Source organism: Oenanthe melanoleuca, chromosome 7 (genome assembly GCF_029582105.1).
Source record: "Oenanthe melanoleuca isolate GR-GAL-2019-014 chromosome 7, OMel1.0, whole genome shotgun sequence".
Lineage (NCBI taxonomy): Eukaryota > Metazoa > Chordata > Aves > Passeriformes > Muscicapidae > Oenanthe > Oenanthe melanoleuca.
In genome coordinates, this window is record NC_079341.1 from 21,713,935 (window position 1) to 21,734,464 (window position 20,530).

At 62.1% G+C, this 20,530-nt stretch overlaps 1 protein-coding gene across 1 annotated transcript in view; it reads right to left on the minus strand.

The window, feature by feature from the left end:
- The window catches only part of SPEG (striated muscle enriched protein kinase), a 38,029-nt gene extending 18,413 nt beyond the window's left edge, over window positions 1–19,616 (minus strand). The window contains exons 1-7 of the mRNA XM_056496569.1: window positions 19,208–19,616; window positions 7,272–7,361; window positions 6,629–7,010; window positions 4,025–5,544; window positions 2,941–3,084; window positions 1,988–2,170; window positions 122–333 (exon numbers count right to left, since the gene is read on the minus strand). Coding sequence (XP_056352544.1) covers window positions 122–333; window positions 1,988–2,170; window positions 2,941–3,084; window positions 4,025–5,544; window positions 6,629–7,010; window positions 7,272–7,361; window positions 19,208–19,616 — 2,940 coding nt within the window. The remainder of the gene's footprint in view (window positions 1–121; window positions 334–1,987; window positions 2,171–2,940; window positions 3,085–4,024; window positions 5,545–6,628; window positions 7,011–7,271; window positions 7,362–19,207) is intronic.
- Window positions 19,617–20,530: the final 914 nt, after the last annotated feature.

The window sequence follows — 20,530 nt, forward strand, 5'->3', positions numbered from 1 at the left end:
CCCACATCAGATCAAGGGGTAGGAAGACCTAATCCATCACCTCCTGGAACTGACGACCACAGCACTGCAGTCACAGAGCACTGCACCCCTCTACCACGTCCTGGGGGATTTGTTATCTTACCTCAAAGGTGGGTGAAGCCTTGAAGGTGGTCTCTGGAGAGCCGCGGGCAGCCCCATGCTCAGCTCTTGGCTGCAACTTCATGGCCGGTCTGTGCTGGGGGGTGCCGGACTCGGGGAACTCTTCCAGGGGGCTCAGGTACTCCTCGTCCGATGTGATGGGGCTGGCCTGGCCGACGGCGGGGGGCGAGTTCCCATGCCGCTCCACAACGGGTGCTAGCACAGAAGAGGCTGGATAAGGAGCTGGCAGCAACCGGAGCCGGGCAGGCGGGTTAGGGCACCCCTTTCCACCACCCTGCATTACAGGGGTGGACGGACACCCACCCCGCAGCACATCCCGGCTCGACAATGGCCGGCAGCGAAGGGGTGCGTGGCCGTGCCGGGGGAGGGGGTGAGCAGCACGCCGCGGGATGATAAGGGGACGCGATATTCCGCAAGGCGACAGCAGGGCTCAAGTGGCTCTTACGCAGCAGCCCGCGCTCCCATCCTTAAGCCGCCCGGATTCCCGGGATGGCTGTCCCTGCCCGGGCCGGCACGGCTGAAGGTGACATTGGCAGCTGCGCTCCCCCCTGCAGCCCGCCCGCCGGCCAGTCCGCGCCATCGGGGGCCGGACTGGGGGACTCGCGGCGTGCGGGATACAGGGGCCGGCGGGGGACGGGATGGGGAGCGGCGAGCGGCACGGGGGACTGACAGAGCCCAGTCGCCACCACGGGGGTGCCGGCCCCCTTAGCCCGGCCGTCGGACTTCCAAGCTCCCTGCCCTGTGCCGCGGGAGGCGAGCGGCCTGCCCGCTACTGGGCAAGGGCTGTGTCTCCGCGTTTCATGCCCGCGGGTAGCTTCCAGCGGAGTGCTGGGAGACTGAGCCCGACCTCCCCCTGTCCGCACCGCCCCCCAAACACCCCGCACTCACCGGGGCCACGGCAGCCCCGCGATCGACACGCGCCACTCCGCCGAGCCGCCGTCGGTGCCCGTGGCGCTGCCGGTGCCGGGCGCCGCCAGCTCGCAGCGCCGCCGGCCCGCTGAGCCCGCCCCAGCGCCGGCCGGCCCCCGGGGCTGGGCCAGCGGCTCGGGGGAGGGCCCGCGGCGGGCTGGGGCCTGCCGGGGCCCTTCCCGGCCCCCCACCGCCGTGCCCGGCCGACCCTGCCCGGCCGCGGCTGCCCCTGCGTGTATAGTCCCGCCTAACCACGGAGCGGGGAGGTTTGGGGTGCTTCCAGCCCTCGGGGCAGCTCTGAGCCTCTGCCCCTGCCCAGAGACACTCTCTGGGAATGGGGAGGGCTTTGGGTGTCCCCATAGCCAGTGGCGTGGGGATGCGGTGGGGTTCTCCCCGGCTAGCAGCTTAGTGGGCAGGCAGGGTATCCCCACAGCTAATAATTTGTGGGACGGGGGTCTCCCCGCGGCTAGCAGAGTGGAGCGCAGGGATTCACCCACAATTTGCGGGTTGGGGAGCAGGCTGGGTTATCCCCACGGTTCACATGCTGGAGGTGGGAGTACCCGCATGGTTTTCACGCTGAGGGCAGGAGTACCCACATGGTCTGCGGGTTGTAGGGCAGGCTGGTGTTACCCCCATGTCTAGCGGGACACGGGGCAGGTGTGGGGGCCGGACACTGGGCTGCTTGCTGTGCGTCAGGGGATGCTCACAGCCTGACCTCGCTCCCCCCACGGTAGGATCCTTCCATGGCTGCCGGGAGCACGTCAGCTGCTTTGGTTCAGACAGAGCCTTGTAGGGTAAGGAAGCCGGTTTCTTCCCAGTGACAGCAGCGGCAGAGCTGGCAGCCAGCCTGCCGCGGCGCCAGCCCTCGCTCCCTCCCTGTCTGCCCCCCTCCTTGCCTCCCTCCTTCCCTCCCGGCCTCCCTCCATCCGCCGGCACTCACCGGGCCGCACGCTGAGGATGGCACTGCAGCAGGTGGCCCCCACCTCGTTGGTCGCGGTGACAGTGTACAGCCCGGCATCGGCCACCCGGGCGCTACGCACCAGCAGCGTGTGCCGCTCGCCCTCCGCCTTGATGGGGCGCGTCGTGCTGCTCCGCAGAGGGACCCCGTCCTTCCTCCAGGACACTGCCGGCAGAGGCGAGGGTCACGCGTGGGCAGGCGAGTCCGAGCTTTCCCGGGGTCTGCGCAGGATCCCGGGGAGGCCAGGCGCTCCTTTGCCTGGCCTGAGGACCCATTTGCTATGGGAAGCAGCCCCGCGATCTCACGGCCCTCGGACAGAGAGACCGTGGCTGGTCCCTATCTGCTTCCTGACATCCTCCTGCCCTCCAGTGGAGGCTGGAAGAGGGAATTAAAGCGGCTTGGTTTCTGCCTGGCTTTGGCGACTGGCAGCGGCCCTGGATGCCCAGCTGCCCTCGTGCACATCCTAGATACAGTGTGTCCAGAGGCCATCAGCCCCAAGCTTCTGGCCCCGGGAAACCACCTGAGCTGTCACAACAGAAGGCCAGATTATCATAGAATGGTTTGGGTTGGAAGGCACCCTGATGATCATCTAGTTCCAACAACACCTCCCCCGCCATGGGCAGGGACGGCACCCAATAGATCAGGTTGCATCACCCGTCCCTGCTTGTGCAGCGCTCAGTAGCCCTTCTCCCACTTTCCCAATAGCCCAGCCCAGCACTGGGTGACAGCAGGCATCCTGTCCTCTGCACTGTGTCCTAGCAGGCAGTATCCAAGCAGTTCACTCCTGTCTGAGGTGAGGAAGGGCAAAGGAATGTATCTCTCCCCTGAAATACCCAGCTCAGCACTGGGTGTCCCACTCATTGCACAGGTGGGACATGGACATGCACAGAGTCCTCTGCCATGCTCGTGCCCCTCACACCCAGCCCCTGGCTCACCTTCTGGGTGGGGGTTGGCCGTGACAATGCACTTGAGCAGCACCTCTGCCCCCACGACCACTGCCATGTCCTGGATGGGAATCTCAAAGATGGGGGCTTCCAGAGGGTCTTCACCCGCTGAGACATAGGAGTCATCGGAGGACTCTGGACAGGGAGAGAGGGGCCCCGTGGCTGTCAGCAGGGTGAAGTGCGTGGGTCCATGCTGGGCTGCATGCAGGCAGAGCATGGATCTCTCCACCCACTCCTCAACACACCCTCGCTGGGGCATTAGCAGGTACTCAGGCCGTCCAGTGGAGGAAAAGGCCACATCAGGATCCACCATGGCATGGAGAAGGCAGCAGGGACAAGACGGGGACCATGGCCCAGGAAGCATACAGCTTATTGTACATCCCCATAGGACATAAGAGATGAAGTGGCAGTGGGGTGTAGAAGGAGGGCTACATAGCCTGCTGTACCCTACTCCCTGAACTTCTTCCCTCAGTCCTTCTGGGATGCTGGCTGCTGCACCCCAATACATCAGCAAGCCCCTCCCAGCTCCCTCCCCTCTCATGGCCCCAGTGCACGGACAGAAGTCCTGGGGCTGTGCCAGGAGCCTCAGACATGTGGGCCTGACATTTCTCTGGCTAGAGCAGAGCCTAGAAGAAGCTCCCAGCTCAGGTATAGTCTGACTGCTGCATGCTGGGATGGGCAGGATACCTCTCCCTCAGCCAAGCCACCTTCCCCTGGGGAAGCTTGGGCTGCATGCCCTGCCTGGACCACTGAACATGGCCCAAATAGGACAAGTTCCAGTGGGTGCCCTGTGCCCCAGACCAGGGCTCTATGCCACAGGTCAGAACGCTGTAGGCAAGAGGTATGGAGAAGATAGCAGGTGTTGTAACCTCAAGGCCCAGCAAACTGGCAGCCAGGCTGGCCTGTCTTACAGCACTGCTTGGTGCCAATTAGCCCAGCTTCCAGAGTCATGTACCTCCACTCGAGCCCTGGGCTCCCCATGCCTCCCAGGGGCAGGCTGGAGGTCCCCCAACCCACCCAGGGACTGGCCAAACCAGCTCTGTGCCTTCAGGTGGGCAGAAAGACATGCCCCTACCTAGCTCTGGAGAGGTGGGCCTGGCTCGGCGTCCCTTCCCCTTACTCCGTGTGCTCCTGCCTTCTTGAGCCATCCGGCCACTTTCTTTCTTCTCGGACACTTTCATCTGCTTTCTCTCCACGTCTCTGCCCACAACGTGCTGTCCTGCCCAGCTTCGTTCCAGACGAGCTTCCTGCTCCATCCCTGGCTTTGCCCAAGGCAGGAACCGCACTTCTGTGGGCGTCTCCGGCCGCCGGTACAGTCCGTGGGGCACAGCCAGTCGGGCAGCCAGAGCTTCGCTCACTGCCCCAGGGCCACGGGCGGGGCCTCCATCTGGGAACGGGCTGCCTTCGGCGGGACCCGCCTGCGAGAGGGCCACCCTTCCCTGCGGGCTGGCTTGTGCCAACGGCCACTGCTCCTTCTTCTTCACTTCCCCGGTGCCTTCTTGCTGCAGACCCTTCCTGGCACCTGCATCCTCCGCTGAACTGGGTTGTCCAGCCGCCCCACCTCCCCCCGCTGGGGCTCTCTTCCCCCTCTGCCCTCCTGGCAGTGGCTCCCCATCAGGTCCCACCAACACCACGCTGGAAAGTGCCAGGTGCTGGATGACGTGTGTGCTCTCTGCTGGCGGGCAACTCTTGGCTGGCAATGCCTTGCGTCCGCCGGCGCCCTGAGAGGAGGAGGTGCGGGGGGCACGGGGTGCAGGGGGCTCGCTGGCCGCTGGGGGCGAGGGTGCCGGGGGCAACCCGGCTTTGCACAGCTCCTGGGAGCGCCGCAGCTGCTGCTTGGAGACGGTCCGCTTGATGCGCGTCAGCTCCTCTGCGAATTTGTGCTCGATGGCGTAGACGCGGTTGGCGAACTTGCCCCGCTCGTCAAAGGACGCGGCTTTCTGCCGGAAGGCCAGACGCCGGCACGCTGCCGTGCTGCCCGGCTCCCAGGGGCCGCCTTCCCGCAGGTCCTCCCGCGAGCCGCCTGGAGTGCTGGCCCGACGCGAGCCAGTGCCAGGCTGGTCGAAGGAGCGCGTCTTGCGCAGCGGCAGGTTGGAGCACGCGGGAAAGGGACTGTCCTGCTCCAGGCTCCTCTGCCGCTCCTCAAAGTACTGCAGCCTCTCAAAGATCCTGGAGCCAGCACGCACCAGCTTGGGGGATGCCCGCACGGAGATGCGGCCAGAGGCGTCGCTCATGGGTGTCTGCGGACGGGACTCTTGTGTGCTACCTTGTGAGTACCCAGAGGACTTGGGCTTCTTGATCTTCTCCTCGTACTCCTCAGGAACGATGTCCTGGTATTCTACCGGCACTGAGGACTTCTTGCGAGGGGTGACGGGTGTGAAGGAGGGGACGCCAGGGCCACGGGCGGCAGGCTGGGACGCGGTGCCAGTGGGTGGCTGCAGGCCTGTGCCAGCACGAGGAGATGGTGAGCGGACGATGGGAGGCTTGGCAGTCAGCGGCAGGGCGGCGGGGGACTTTGGGGGCTCTGCACCAGGCTTTGGAGAGACAGGGCCTCTGTGGAGGTCATCTCTCCGGTAGCCTCCCTGGGGGATGCTGCTGCAAGGGCAGAGACAGAGGAGCATAGCTTAGAGACCACCCTTGTACCTGCTTGGCCTCATCCCAGCTTCCAGCCTGCACCACAGTGCCCAATGGGGCATAGCAATGCTGTCAAACAGTTCAGGGCAGCCTTGTGACTGGGGAGACTCAAGGGATCCCAGAAAGGGCATCTGGTGACCCCAAGACCACTGGGACCTGGCTGGATTAGGTGAGAGTCCTGGGCTGCTGAGATCCCTTGCCCAGGGCTACTCATGTGGAGCAGCAGGGTGATGCTGTGGTGCTGGGATACCCAGTGAGTACCCTCCCCAGGGCCACCAGGCCACCATGCAGACAGGACCAGGGGCTGGGGGGTGCCCCGGTTTTCTGGGGTGTCCTGGTCTGCTGAGGTAGTGCAGCCTGCCCAGAGTGGGGCCCCAAGGCTGCAAGCTCTGCCCATGCACATGCTGTTGTGGGCACATCTTCCTATCGCACTGTCCCCAGGGGCTCAGCAAACGCAGAGTGGAAATCATAAGGTGGAGATGAGGTTCTGGTGGAAGAAGCAGCCTTAAACAAAAGAAAGAGCAAGATGGAGGTCAAAGGAGCAGGCCTGCAGGTATGGGAACCAAAGGTGGCAGGGAGGACGAGGGCTCTGAGCACATCAGCAGGATCTGAGGAGGCAGCATGTTCCTGGACCCTGCTGCCACCCCTGTACCGTGGGCAGATACTTGCAAGTGTGTCCCAGGCTACTGTGCACCTCCAGTTCCCCACACTGTGAGCTACACAGAGCACCATGGTGGGGCGGAATGGGAAAATGCCCATGGTATAATCTGTGGGTGGGGTACTGCAGCTCAAGCAGTGGCACAGGGCGTACCCCCAGCCTCAATCTGGCCACAGCAGAAAGGGACCCCACTCTACATCACCCCCAGGCGGCGTTGCTCCCACCTTCTTACCGAGAACAGGCTGCCTACTGCTCAGAGTCCCCACTCCTCATCTGGGAAGGTGAAGGCAAAGAAAGCCCAGGTGGAGGGAAGGAGATGGCTGCAGGGGTTGGAAGGAGATGGCCCCAGCACGATGTCCCCTCCGTGTGCTCCCCCTAGCTACTTACACATGGAGAGAGAGCGCCCGTCCTCGGTACAGGCTGAAGGCGCTGCCGTACGGGTCGCTGGCCACCGAAAGGCTATCCTCTGACCCCCAGCTCGTGCCCACCAGATTAGCCCGTGATGCCCGCACCAGCGGCTCCACGCCCAGGTGCCGCACCTCGGCGCCACGCGGGGCCGGCGTGTTTGCTTGCCTTGGGGTTCCCTGCGGCTGCAGCCAGGCAGCGGGACGGAGGTAGGGTCCCCGTGCAGAGAGGCTGGCATCCGTCTCCTTCTCCACCACGGTCTGCTGGCTGCCTGACCAGCTGGAGCGCTCCTCTGCCTGGGACAGGGCCAGCACTGAGGTTGGTGTTGTGTTCATGGAGGCGTCCACGAGCGTGTCAGACCCACCTGAGAGAAGAGGAATGAGCCAAGACTGGGTGCCTGTGGGGAAAAGCTCAGCACCCTGCTCGGAGAGGGCTGAACCACCATAGGGTGGCCCAGCATGTCCTGAGCAGCACCCTGCTGCCTCAGGCTCTCTCCCCTTTGTATGAGTGGATCACAGCTTCCTCTCCATGGACACTCTCAAATCCTGGCCAGCAGAGGCCTTGTGAGAAGCCATGGCCAGCAGCCAGTGTCAGGGCTCAGTGCCAGCCAGGTGTCCCCACTCACCCGTGGGGGTGCTGAAGGCCGTCTCATCCTGGAGATCACTGCGCTGTGTCACCTGGGGGTCGCTGGATTCATCCTCACCTGTCTCCGAGTCTGGGGTGGGAGGGAAGGGTAGGGAGTGAGTGTACCAAGAGACAGCAGACGCACTGGTACTGCCTGCTGTAGACCCATTGGCTCCAGGAGCAGGAGAGCAGTGCCCAGGCAGCTCCAGAGCAAGAGGCATGACTGTGACCTGCAGGGACAAGCTGCCAGTATGGAAAGGCAGGACTGGGAGTGGGAAAGTCCAGCAGGGCAAGGGCAGGCAGGAACAGTGTTAGATGTCGGGAAGAAGGGAGGCAGTGCCAGCAGCGGGAATGCAGCTCGCAGAGGTGGCACAGGGACAAAAAAGCAGGGCAAGGGGACAGTGGAAGTGACAGAGCAGGGTGGCAGGCTGGGGCACAGGGTCCACTATGGGGACAGGGACGGCATTGGGAAGGGGTCTTCATACCGTAGCTTTGTTTCCTGCAGGAGCGGAAAACTTCGCTTCCATAGGGGCAGCAAGAGAGAGAGAGACATCAACACCCGGTTATCGGCCCGGCCTGCGGAGACGCGGGGGCAGCAGGGGGGCCTCGTCCCCAGCACCTCCCCACCATGTCTCCACTCTGCATCACATTCACTGCACACCACTCCAGCGCTGCACAGACCCTCACCTCGCACACACCGTCCCACCTGTGCCACGCACAGAACCATTCTCTCCCTGTGCCACAGCCACATCCTGCTCAGCAGGACAGCCACCCCCTACCCCTGGAGCTGCTGGCCTCACCACTGCAGTATCCACACATCCCTCTGTGCTCTGCAGAGCATCTCAGCCTGGGGTTGGGCCCTCCCAGTCTGTGCCCCAGCTGGGCACTCCTGGGAGTGCTAGAGCACACAGACACGTGTCCATGTGCACACAGCCTCCTCCTGGCATGTACAAGTCCGTCCTCTGCCCCACCAGTGCAAGTGCTGTACAATATAGCTGTGCTGTGGTTGATAAAGCCAAAATTCTCAGGGCAGGGCATCACTAAGAGCTGCCCCCCACAGGGCAGGATGTGGCAAGGCCATTTCAGTATCACCCTAATGTTCCATTTCCAGGAAAGCTAGTGCCATGCTGCCAGGGAAGGACTGACTTTCTTCCTTGCCACTCACAAGCCCTCACAAGCTGCAGCAACAACCCCTGCAGTGAGGAACATGTCCCCTGCCCCAACACCGTTCCTCTCCATTGCACTCTTAAGGTCTGCAGGGGGCCACACTGCTTCCCTCCATTCCGAGCCACCCCTCTGCAGCCCAGAACACGACCAGCTGCTCCTTGCACTGCTAGTGCATCAGATTCCCAATCCAGGCCACAACAGTCTGGCAGTCCCTGAGCAAGCAGAGCTGCAGGGCCAGGAGCAGATCAGCTGCATGGGGGACACTGTGAGCTGGCTGGGACCCTATTTTGTGGCTGGCAAGATGCAATGCAGCCCTGCCCAGCCTCTGCTCACTGCCCCTTGCAGCATGGTGGTGGACCCCATCCCGGCACATTTGGGGCAGCGGGGGGAGTTGGGTCCTGGTAACTCAACGCACCATGCGTGAAGCGCCCGAAGCGCCGCGTGTGGCCGGTCTTCTGCAAAGGAAAAGAGAACAGAGCATTACCCACAGCATGGCGATACATACCTGCCCTGCACACACACACACACACACACACACACACCCCATCCCAGCACACGCAGCACCGCTCACACCCACAACTGCTCACGTACGTCGTGCCACTCACGCCCTCCCCCTGGCAGGGCACACCTGGCACTGCTCACATGCGCCCTCGCTGCACACCCACGGGTACCCACAGGCACACGCCCCCGCACACGCAGAGATGGATGGGTGTGGGTGGGCACGTGTGGCGCATGCCCAGCCGCTCACACTCTCACACACCTGTGCGCACGCGCGCACAGAGTCCCCTCGGTGATGGCACTGTGCACCCTGGCACTGTGCACCCCAGCCCTGTGTTGCAGCCCAAGTCCAAGGGTGATAGTCCTGGGTATCCCAGATGCCCCAGAACTGCTTCCTGCAGCTGGCATAGCCTGCAGCGAAGTCTTTGCCTGGGCTGCTGCCCAAGTGCTCTGCAGCCCCTTTAAAGCCACCCAGCCAGCACTGGGGATTTGGCCAGCAAAATGTCTTCCAGGCACTGGCCCAGACTCCACCATGGCCAGAGTCCCAGCACGGGGACAGCATCCTCCATTCCCTGTAGAGGCCATGCCAGTTGAGAGAGAGGCTGCCTGGCAGCACGGGACTGGCCTCTTGGTGCCGAGTTGGAGGCACAGGGGCTGCGCTCACCCAGGCCGTCTGGGCAGGCAGGTGGGACCCAAGCATGGGGTGGAAGCATCAGGAGCTCCGTGCCAACTTGGCTGCCCTCTGCGCTGCAGCCCAGGGCTGGGCACTTGCATGCCAGAGCAGGGACCAGCTGAGGGCAACCTGTCTGCCAGACCCAGTGTGCACTGACGCCATATCCAAGGAAAGCAGAGGGACGGGGTGATCTCCAAGACAGGCAGCAGTGGGAATGTGAAGTGCAGACAGGCAGGGTTGGGCTGCCAGGACTGAACATCCTTCCCAGCCAGTCTGGGTGACAGGGTCTCCCCAGGACACTGATGGCCCAGGCCCTGTCTCCCCAGTGTGGAGCCCAGAGCTGGACACCCAACTGTCTTGAAGCCCTCCACTCCACCAGCCCCTCCTGCCCCACCACCCCTCCAGCTGCCAAGCAGGTCACAGACAGCCAGACCCCAGGGACAGCCAGCCAGCAGGGATGGACAGCCGAGCATGGCGAGCAGCTAGTTGCCCTTGAAGGGCAGCAGGCTGCAGTATGCCACTGCAGCGGCATAACCTGCACGTGGGCAGCACTCAGGGGTTCCCATCAAGCCCCTGCCTGCATGCAGTGCTGGCCAGAGGGCAGTGGCTGCACGAGACATATTTGTATTCAGGCTGAGCCAGGCGTCACCTCCCCTTCTCGGCTGACTGTGCTGGTTCTGGCTGGCAGCCCGTCTTCCAGGCCAGGGAAAGATGAGTGATTAACTGCACCATCGGCGGATAATTCCCCCATTAAAAAATGAAAATGCAATTGAGTGCCATTATCGGGTACTCATGTGGCTTCCCCAGGGACAGGCGCCATCGGCTCCCCATCAAATATGGTGACTGCACCCAGTGGGCCTGGGCTGGGCTCCATTGCCCAGAGCCACAGAGGGGCTGAGCCCCCTCCCCTTCACCTCTCAACAGGTCTCTACAGGATCAAGGCACCTTGTAGGATCAGGGCACCCTGCAGACTGGACCCGCCTCAAGCACAGCACCCACCTGCAGCCCACTAGGGAGTGAGTGCTGGGTGATGCAGGGCCAGCCCCAGGCCAGGAGATGGGAAGGGGGCAGAAGCAGCTCAGGGCTTGGTGTGGGGTCGGAGTCTGCACGAAGGGGACAGACAGAGAGTGGGGGTAATCCTCCTACGTGGGATTTCATTTGCATCTTGGAAAAAGGGGTGGAGGAGCCCCAGGAGCATATTCTGTGCCTACCCAGCCAGAAGTAGAGAGAAGAGATGGCTGGGATCCACACCTAGCTTCAACCCTGCACTACAAGGCAGCTGGGTGAGACCTGGAGTAGTTTCCTTCCCCTGAGCCAGCCATGGATCCACCTGCCCAGGCTGGGGTCCTGTGTTGGCCCAGGCATGGGGCATCCCTCACCGTGGCCATGGGGCCAACGGGGAGTGAAGGATCTCCTGGGACCATGGAGCTTGCCACCACCTAGCACGTGGAGCCCAGCACTACATGGCACTGCTGCCTATTGTGTGAAACAGGCAGACAGGGAGCAGGGATAGAATGAGGTGGGGAGGGAGTGACTGACTTGCCTGGTGCAGAGAGACAGCTACTGTGGCTGTTCTGAAACCCCTCCCGTGCTCAGCCAGCAGTGCAGGACCCTGCCCTGCCACACGGGCAAGCCCCTGGACTTGCTGCCCCCAAACGCAGATGGGGCAGCCAGGCTGTGCATTCCACCCTGCCCCAGAGGGACCCTCAGCACCTTCTCTCTCTGGGGACCTGTGTCCCATCCTGCATCTTCCACCCCTGGGAAGGTGCTGTGCGTGACAGCCGCTTCCCAGCCCCTTCCCAGTCCCTTCTGTGCCACCAGCAGTGACAGCGGGGAGGCAATGCGCCCGCATTGGGTTCGCATGCCCCCGGGAATTGGGGGCGGGGGGCTTCCTGGAAGGATGCTCCCCATCCTCCCCCCCACCGCCGGGGCCAAGTGACGTCCTTGTTCTCTGCTCGGCAGCGGAGCGTGCGGCGGGCCCGCGAAGGAGCCTTGCCTGTGCCAGGCATGCTCCTGACGCGGAGGGGATGACGCATGCAAAGCCTCCTCTCCAGCTCCGTGACCACCGGCGGTGGGGCCGGGGGAGCCATGCAGCAGCCTCCATTTGCTGCCCCGGCTCCAGAGGGCAGAGAGGGGCGTGGGGAAAGCTCCGGCGGGGGTCGCAGCCCGGGTGTTGGCACAGGAGGCGCGGAGCCCCTGCCCTCTGCCCCTCCTGCCCGGGCTGGTGAGGCCAGGCAAGCAGCTGGCAGCTCTGCAAGCGGGGCTGAGGCTGGTGCTGTGCACAGCCCTGGGGAGCCCCGGGGGGCAGCGGAAGGGCTGGAGGGACACTCCCATCCTCATCCTTATTCGCATCCCCATTCCCGTCTCCATCAGCATCCATTCCCATCCCCAGCCGCTCTCGGCACTGCCCCCTTCTCCCGGCACCCGCCGGCACGGCAGCCTGGAGCCCTTACCTGGAAACGCTTCTTCACCCAGATCTTCTTCATGCTTCTGCAGAGCCCTGCTGGCCCGGTGACACGGACTCAGGCCCGGCAGGACGGCAGCCCGCTCCCGGCGGGGTCCCCGCTGTCAGCACGTCGCGGCAGCGAGCGATGCTCCGAGCATCCTTCACCGCCGGCAGCCGGGAGCGGTGGAGGGAGAGGAAGGGGCTCGCCAGGTTGGGCTCTCGGGAGGGCTGAGCTGTGAGCATGAAGCATCACTGGAGTGCTCCTCCCTCCATCCTTCCCCCGCCTGCCTCCGCCTCCGCCTCCCCGCCAGCCCTGGCACACAGTAACAGAGGTGGGGGACAGGCAGGGCACAGGTGGTGGGGGGCGAGGGCCAGCGCCGTAGAGGGGAGGGAGGGGGCGTGTCTGAGGCGGGTACATGGTCTCTCCACCTCTGGCTTTGTCTACACGGCAGCCAGGGGTCCGAGCCCCCTGCCAGGCAGTGCAGCTGTACCGCTGTTCCCTCTCACCTGTCCATCCTGCCCCACTGCCCAGGACAGAGGTTGCACTTCTCTGTTGGGACACAGCCCCCCATTACAGCCCCCACATGCAGACCAACTGGGACAGAAACAACATAGCACAACAGCACTGTGTGCTGTCCCCAAGGCATTCCCAAACAGGGCAGCCTCAGTGCCACCATCTGCCACAACCCTGCACCCAGCAGCACATTTGCAGTGCACCATTGCACTGCCCATCCGAGATATAGGCTCACCATCACTCTGCAGCCTCTTCTCAGTCCCCCACATCCTCCAACCATTAGTAATGGAGAAAGATCCCCTTGCCAAGATACAGGTGTGGGTCACAGCACAGCTGTACATGGACAGGAGCCAATATGGGCACAGTGCTTCACATCAATTCCCCTTGCAGACCACACAGCCTCCAGTCCCAGTGCTGGTGCCAAGGCAAACCTTGTACCCTGGCCCCCAGATGCCTCATGACCCACATGGATTTGCAGGGCTGGACTGCTCAGCCCTGGCATAGCATCACTGCTCTGTGACTGATGGGGAGACAAGCTTGACCTGGCAAGGTAGGCTGCTGTCCCTGTCCATGTGGCATGACACATATAAGACCTCCTTTTGTGCTGGGCTGAGGGCCCACAGCACAGCTCAGAGCAGGACTCTGTGCCCAGGACTCAGCTGTGATGGGGCTCCTGGGATGTGGACAGAAGCTGTGGGTGGGAGTCCCCACTGAGGCTGGTCAGGGACATTAAGACCTCTAAGTGCTCCTGGGGTGCTGGCACAACCCAGGCACACCTTCCCCAGCTGACCATCCCAAGCCCTGCTGGCCTGTCACTGTTTTCTGGGTGATGCTACAAGCCAGAGGGGCAGTCCCAGTCCCGTGGCCTCAGCAGATGCTGTCTTGCATGCCATGCTCCCCATAGCTCTTGGTGCCCCATAGCTCTTGATTCCTTGCCTCATCAACTCACCAAGCCCTGCAGCATCTATCAGCCCCCTTTCCAGGCCCTTGGAGAGGCTGCCAAGGTCCTGGCCTCACCATCTGTTGGAGCTGCCCCTTCCCACGGCAGAGCATCCATGGGGACCCTGCTGGAGGCCTCCCCACCCAGCGCTTGTCCCCGTGCTGCTCACCTGTCCCCTGGGGAGCCAGCTGCTCCACAAGGAGCTGCTCACAGGCATCACGCTCCCCATGAGGCTTGGCAGCTCTGGTAGCTTTTCTCTGCTTCCCCTCCCCGCTCATGACTCCAAACGTGAGGCTTTTCATGGCTCCATAATAACTTGCAAATTACCCAGTACAAAAGGAGCTGTTTATACAACATTTCTGTCAGTCCCACAATTCGAGTGATGCTGCGGGGTTTCCGTGGAGACCCTGCACGTCAGACAAGTCCTACAAATGCTACAGCTGGCATTAAGGGAATCTCCTGTCAGACAGAGGTCTCTGCTGCCCTCCCCCAGCCCTGGGTGGGGACAGAAATGGGTACCCTTGAGCCAGAGCTAGGTTAAGAGGTGAACTGTGGGGCTCATGTATGTCAGGGTACCTGCACCCAGGGCTTCCCTGCCAGGCACACTCACCTTGTATGTGCCTGCCTGTGGTCCTGCTGCAGTCACACAGCTTGTGCCTTCTTTTCACGCCCAAGTGGGGTTAAAAGACTCATCAGGGATGCTGGGAAGAAGCACCAAGGCTTGGACTTGTCACACAGTGAGGGTGCTGTCACCAAAGCCCCCACAAGGATTGGCCCCAGGGAGGACCACGTTTGTCCAGACAAAACACTGTCACTTGTGCATCCTCCAATTACCCTACATCTGCTGCCCATTGGTCACAGCTCCTGGCTGGTGGGGCACACAGCTCTTCCCAGCAACTGTGACTCTGTAGCATCCCTCACCAAAAGCTTCAGGAGTGACTCTGGGCTGTCTCAGAGATGTGAACCCCTGGGAATAGCTGGGTCACCTCCAAGAGGCTGTGCCTGTTGTAGGCACCAAAAGTCCTTTTCAGGGAAGCAGCACCTGCAAATTCCCCCTCCAGGGCAAAGCCGAAGTCACAGCCGAAGGTGTCCTACGGGAGGTGAATCAGTAACTAGGGCTGCCCCTCTGCCCTGCCCCAGCCCGGGGGCAGCTCTGACAATGTCCTGCTCCTCTGCAGGTCAGGGACAGAGAACAGCAGCCAGTGCACCTGTGGCATGGACAAGAAGCAGACCTGGAGCAGGTGGCCCCACTGCCACCAAGCTCCAGCTTTGCCTGCTGGACACACCTCAGCCCCAAGCAAACCAGACAGCAAACCCTTGCTCAAAATGCAGCATTAATTCCACTGTTCCAAAAACCACAGCCCTCCACACCTTGCTGGGCCTCCCAGCTGCTCTGCACAGATCCTGACCTGGTACCACAGCTCTGGCCTGGCACCAGCCCCTGCCCGTGGTCTCAGCCAGCAGCCCCTTGTCTCAGTGCTTGAATAATTGATGGCAGTGTGTACATGCGGCATCTCGAGTAGGAGGAGGTCTGGGCATGAATCTTTCATGCGTTTGCACCTCCTGGAGCTGCTGGGGATGGTCGGCGGGAGGTGGGGATGTGCTGGGAGCCTGGGTAGGTGGGGACCTTCCATAGCTCTGTCCCCAGGGAAAATAAATACAGCAGCAGAACATCCCTTGTCACCGAGCAGGGCAGCGCCACAGCATCTTTCTGACCCTGTGGAGGAACAGTGCTGTGCTGTCCCCGCTCTCTCAAGGGCTGGGATGCCCCAGTGCCATCTCCAGCTCCGCCTCCCTTGCTGCCACAAGAAGGGTACCTGAGCACACAGTGCTCACTGCAGGCAGAGAACACGGGGATGCAAAACAACAACGTGACCTTGGCTCTGGGCACGAGGCATTACATCCCTGCCCTGCCAACCTCTGGCATACCCCCCATCTGGGAGTAAGGGGCTGCAAGCTGTGGGGAAAAGCAGGCAAGAGTGCAGGCAGCAGGGTGAAAGCAACCAGCCCCTTCCCAGTGCTACCATGCCATGGCACAAGCCTGGTGTCAGGAGGCAGGAAGGGCAAGGGGACTGATGGGCAGCCCTGAAAGGAGGAAGAAGCTGCTGTCCCCTCATGCAGTCTCGAATATTGGTGCTATATTTACCCAACTGCAGGCCTGGGTTTCAGCCTCTTGCCTGTAACACAAACCCTGCAGCCTGCCAGAATCTGAGGGGATGGCACATTCCTCAGCAAAAATAACCCTCCAGCAGCAGGCGAGAGGGCAGGGGTGGAGGTGACTGACTGGACAGCTGCACTCACCACCCTGCTTACTGGGAGCAGACGTCTCACTCTGACGGACCCTGGGATGGGAATCTGGCACACGTGGCCGCCACAGCAGCCCCCTGCCCAGGTGGATGGGGGCAGAGGTGGGAGCCACTCTGGGGCAGCTGGCATTAAACATGGGCACGGTGCTGCAAATTATGGGACTAAAATTAGGCACTGAGATAAATGGCCAGAGATGCTGAGCCGCCAGGGACACTGTCAGCACAGCCGTCCCCAGTGGGCTCCATTGCCACTGTCATGCACCATCAGCTGAAAAATTACGCCAGCGTTGCCCCACTGTAACTCCTAGCACAGGAAGGGTTCTTGCAGGGCCATCACACATAGGAAGTTTCTGCCCCCTTTCCTGCCCCCAAATCCAGGCAGTGCTGGCTGTTTCCTGGGCAGAGGAAAGGCTCCAAGACGGTTTGATTGCTGAGTGCAGGTGGAGGCGAATGGAGCAAGACCCTGCACTGGGAGCCCAAGATGGGCACATCCAACCTTGAAATGAGAGGCAGCCTGGGTGGGGAGGATCAGGCAGTGTTGGCACAGTGAACGAGGGCTGGACTCTAAAAGGAGATTAGCTCAGGTTCTTAAGAGGTGATTTAATCCAGTTTACAGGGAAAAAATTCAGGAGATGCAGCTGAGAGGTGATAAAGGCTTTAGAAAGTCTAGGAGCAATAGAGCTATGATAGAGGGAGGCCAGGGCTGGCTGAAAGGATCTGGATGTTCCCTGGGTGGACCTGGGAAGCCCCTGGACCAGCCTGGTGCTGGTGTGAGAAGGGTCAGTGCACTCCACCTGCACCTCGGGAAGTGGAGAATTAGGGAGAACCTGCAGCAGGAGAGTGCTGTGGGGCACGGAGGGGACAGTGGAGATGGTGTGCCCCTGGTAGCCCCTGCACTTGGCTGCCTGCCCAGCCCCACACATGCTCTCCCCACTCCCCACAGTGAGCACTGACGCACTCAGGGAACCTGGGAGAAGAGCAGGAGAAAATCATTAGTGGGGTGGAGCGACAGATTCAGGGCAAGAGATTAGAGGAGCTAAATCGGGCTTGTGTGAGCAAGGGGGACTGCTGAGCTGGTGCAGGAGGAGCTTCCCAGGCTGAGTACAGAGATGGGCAGCATGGAGCCCCCCCAGGCCACCAGCAGGGACCTGAGCCACCTTGGAGAGGGCCAGTACTGGCCCCACAGAGATCTTCAGCCTGGCAGTGCACTAGGGAGAAGAGGGGCTCTGTGCCCACCAGAGACCACTACCCGTCAGAGGCAGGTGGGCAAGGACACCACAACACCTCCAGACACAGAGGACTGGGACCCCAAGTCCAGAGAAAGAGCTGATCTTGCCAATGGAGCAAGGGCATTCTAGTACCTCCAGACACAGGGGCCTGGGGTCTCAAATCCAGAGCAAGACTTTATCCTGCTTAGGGACTCTGCTCATATCCCTCTTGCCCTGTAAGTGGCTGATGACCTAGCTCACAGAGTGCTCCAGGGAACAAGGATGGGGTGTCCCTTCCCAGTACAAGGATGGCAGAGCTATGAGTGAAACTTCCATGATCCCTGGAGATCTGTAAAGTGGCAGGATGTGGCACTCTCTTGGCACTGCCACAGTGACAAAGCCACACCAGGGGCTGCCCTGCTCCTTGCTCAACCCAGTGCCCCAGAGCCTGCACAGCTCCAGAGGTGTCTCTGGCCCAGGGATGCCTTCATGGGTGTCTGTTTGCTCAATGGTGGTGCATCCATGGTTAGGAGCCTGCAGGGAGGAGTGCCCAAGGCAGGGTGACATTCACACTGCAGGTTAGGCAATCCTGGCTGCTCCGTCCCTCCCTCAGCTGCCCCAGAAAGGCGGTGGTGAGGGCTGGCGGCTGGGAATTGGGAGCAGGGAAGAGTGCGTCAGCACAACGGGAACGGGCACCTGGGGAAATCAGACTGTGCTGTGCTGCTGGCCAGCAGCACTGGGGCCAGACTGCTGTGGCCATGGAGAGATGCAGCTGCACACTGGGGCATGGAAACAGGGTGACCCCACTGCTGTCCAGGCAGGACAGGCTGCCCCTCCCCAGGGCAGTGCACGTCTCCCATTCTGCACACACTTCATCCCAAATCCAACGGCTCTGTGCCATGGTCCCCAAAAGTGTGATGCACAGTGCTCCACACATACTCACTGCACAGCAGAACCACTGCTGCACACTTCTCTGCTCCTCCTGCTACCCCACCAGGATCCTGACCTGCACATAAACCTTCCTCCACCCTCTAAACACCTCTTCTCCAGACTCCTGGTCAGCGCTCCCCTTCAGCATTGTGAAGGCTCCTTCCGACCTGCCACAGTCATCCAGTCCCCTGCTCAAGGTGCAGCACCTCTGGTGTGCCTCCTGCACTGCAGAGCCCCAGGTGCAACTCCTTCCCTGGAGCCTCAGGGCTCAGTGCTGCTTCCCTCACTCCCTGTCCTCACTGTCCCCATGCAGACAGCACATCTCACATCCCAGAGCAGTGCCACCCGCCTCCATGCTCCCCAACACTCAGGCCTTCAATGTCCTAGTAAGGAGGCATCCATCCTCCATGAGAAAGAATTTGTTCACCAAAAGGGCTGTCAAGTACTGGAACAGAATGGCCAGGGAAGTGGTGGAGTCACCATCCTTGGAAGCATTCAGAAAATATGTAAATGTGGCACGTAGGGAAATTGTTTAACAGCAAACTTGGGTTAATGACTTGGGATTGATGATCTTATAGGCCTTTTCCAACATAAATAATTCTATGATTCTATGATTCATGATTCCGCTATGAGGGGGCAGAGGAGGCTGGGCCCCAAACCTGTAGGATGGAGCCCACCCATGCAAGGGCAGCAGTCCCCATGCACTCCCTCTCTCACTGCTACACCCAGGGGTGATGAGCAGAGGGGCTCATCACAGGGATGAGCAAATGCTTGTTAATTTGCTTTGGCTAATTAACCACCAGGTCTCGCCCACCACAGGGCACAGGCTCCACCTACTTGTCAACCCCACCTCTGACTTGTTGGGCTCCTCCTTCTAGCCCCATTGGCGTTCCAGTTCACCCCGTGCATTTCCAATGCCTGGTAAAGCCATGATGGTGAGCCTACAGGAGTTCTCTCTCTCTCTCCTCCTGCCCCGAGCAGGTTTGGCATCACATGCTCCCACCTCTGTGCCCAGTCCTGGCACCCAGCCTGGCCTGGCAGCGGGTACTGCGGCCACATGCTCGCTCCAGGCTGGACAGCCACCCCAGTGCCGCCGGCCCCGGGCAGCAGCCTGCGGCAGAGCGGGCACAGCAAAGCTCAGCAGCCCTGTCCGGCCCCAGGGCACGCACCAGCAAGAGTCTGCAAAGCGCTGCTTTGCACGGCAAACCCGTGCCAAGGTCTGTGCACGGCCGTGCTGCTGGCCACTCACCCTTACCTTCCATGTCAATGATGGCCAGCACAGCGCTGGTCATGGCCTCTCCCTGCTCATTCTCAGCGACGCACGTGTACACACCGGCATCCTCCTTCTTGCTGTCCCGGATCCAGAGAGTGCCGTACTCGTCCCCGCCCTGGGCCAGCTGCTCCTCGTTTCGGTACCAGCGGAGGCTGGGCCGGGGGTTGCCCACCACCACCACCCGCAGCCGGATGTCACAGCCGGTGCCGATCGCCGCATTCTTCAGTTTCCTCACAAAACACGGTGCTGCCAGGCGAGCTGAGCCCTCCTGGGCCGGCCCCGCTTCTGCTGTGACCTTGGCGCGTTTCGGGGGGATGCCGGGGCTCGGCGGGGCTGCCCGGGGCTCCCCCCCAGCCCTACTGGTGCCGCTGCGTCCCTGTGCTCGGTGCATGGTCTGCAGCTCCCCCACCACGGCCCGCGACCCCTGTCACCCCAAAACCAGCACGTTCTTCTCCCCCTGCCTGCAGTCCGGGGGCGCTGGGTGCCTGACTGGGGCGCAGGGGCAGTGGCGACCCCCCAGTGCAAATGCAGCCCCAAAGGTCGCAGCACTGTGGGCAAGCAGGGGACTATATTTAGGCTGAGACTCGGGTTCCTGCTCGCCCAGCCGCCGCTCACCAAGCGCCCGGTGCGGTGCGGCACTGACACCCCGTGCCCTGCTGCACCCCCGCGCCCGCCCAGCGCCTCGGCACCTGCTCCTCGCCGGCTCGGTGCGAGTCCCTGGGTGCTGCCGCTCGCCGAGCCTCCCCGCGCCGGGGCCGTGGCGTCCCCCCCCTCACCCGACCCGGCCCGTCCCGTCCCCGCAGCCCCCGGCGAGCTGCGCTCCCTCTGCCCCCTCTCCTCAAGTGGCAGCTGCCTCTGATATGTCACATTCCTTGGCTGGGCTCCCCCTCTTTGCGCCTGCTGCCCCGTCCCTGCAGCCCAGCTCCACTTGCAAAGATAGAAAAGGGCCAGCACCTTTCCATATTAGCTGAGAGGCTCGGGGGGGACCCAGCCTTCCTCCCCCGCTTCCCCTTCTCCGGCAGTGTCATTGGATCGGGTCAGCGAGAGACCCTGGCGGCATGTGGAGGGAAAGGACACCGTCATGCTTCCTGCAGAGCAGGAGCCCGGGCAGGAGCCAGCCCTTCCCTTCAGGGCCCCTCAGCTCCGTTCCCAGCCGATAGCGGAGCTGGGGATCCCAGCATCCCTGATCCCCGCAAATCTTCCCTGCCCAGAAGGCTGCAAACATGTCAAGACTCCATTTCTCTCACTGTGCCCCTGCCTCTGCCCAGGGCAGTGCGGCTCCCGGCCAGCCCTGCTGGAGATGTT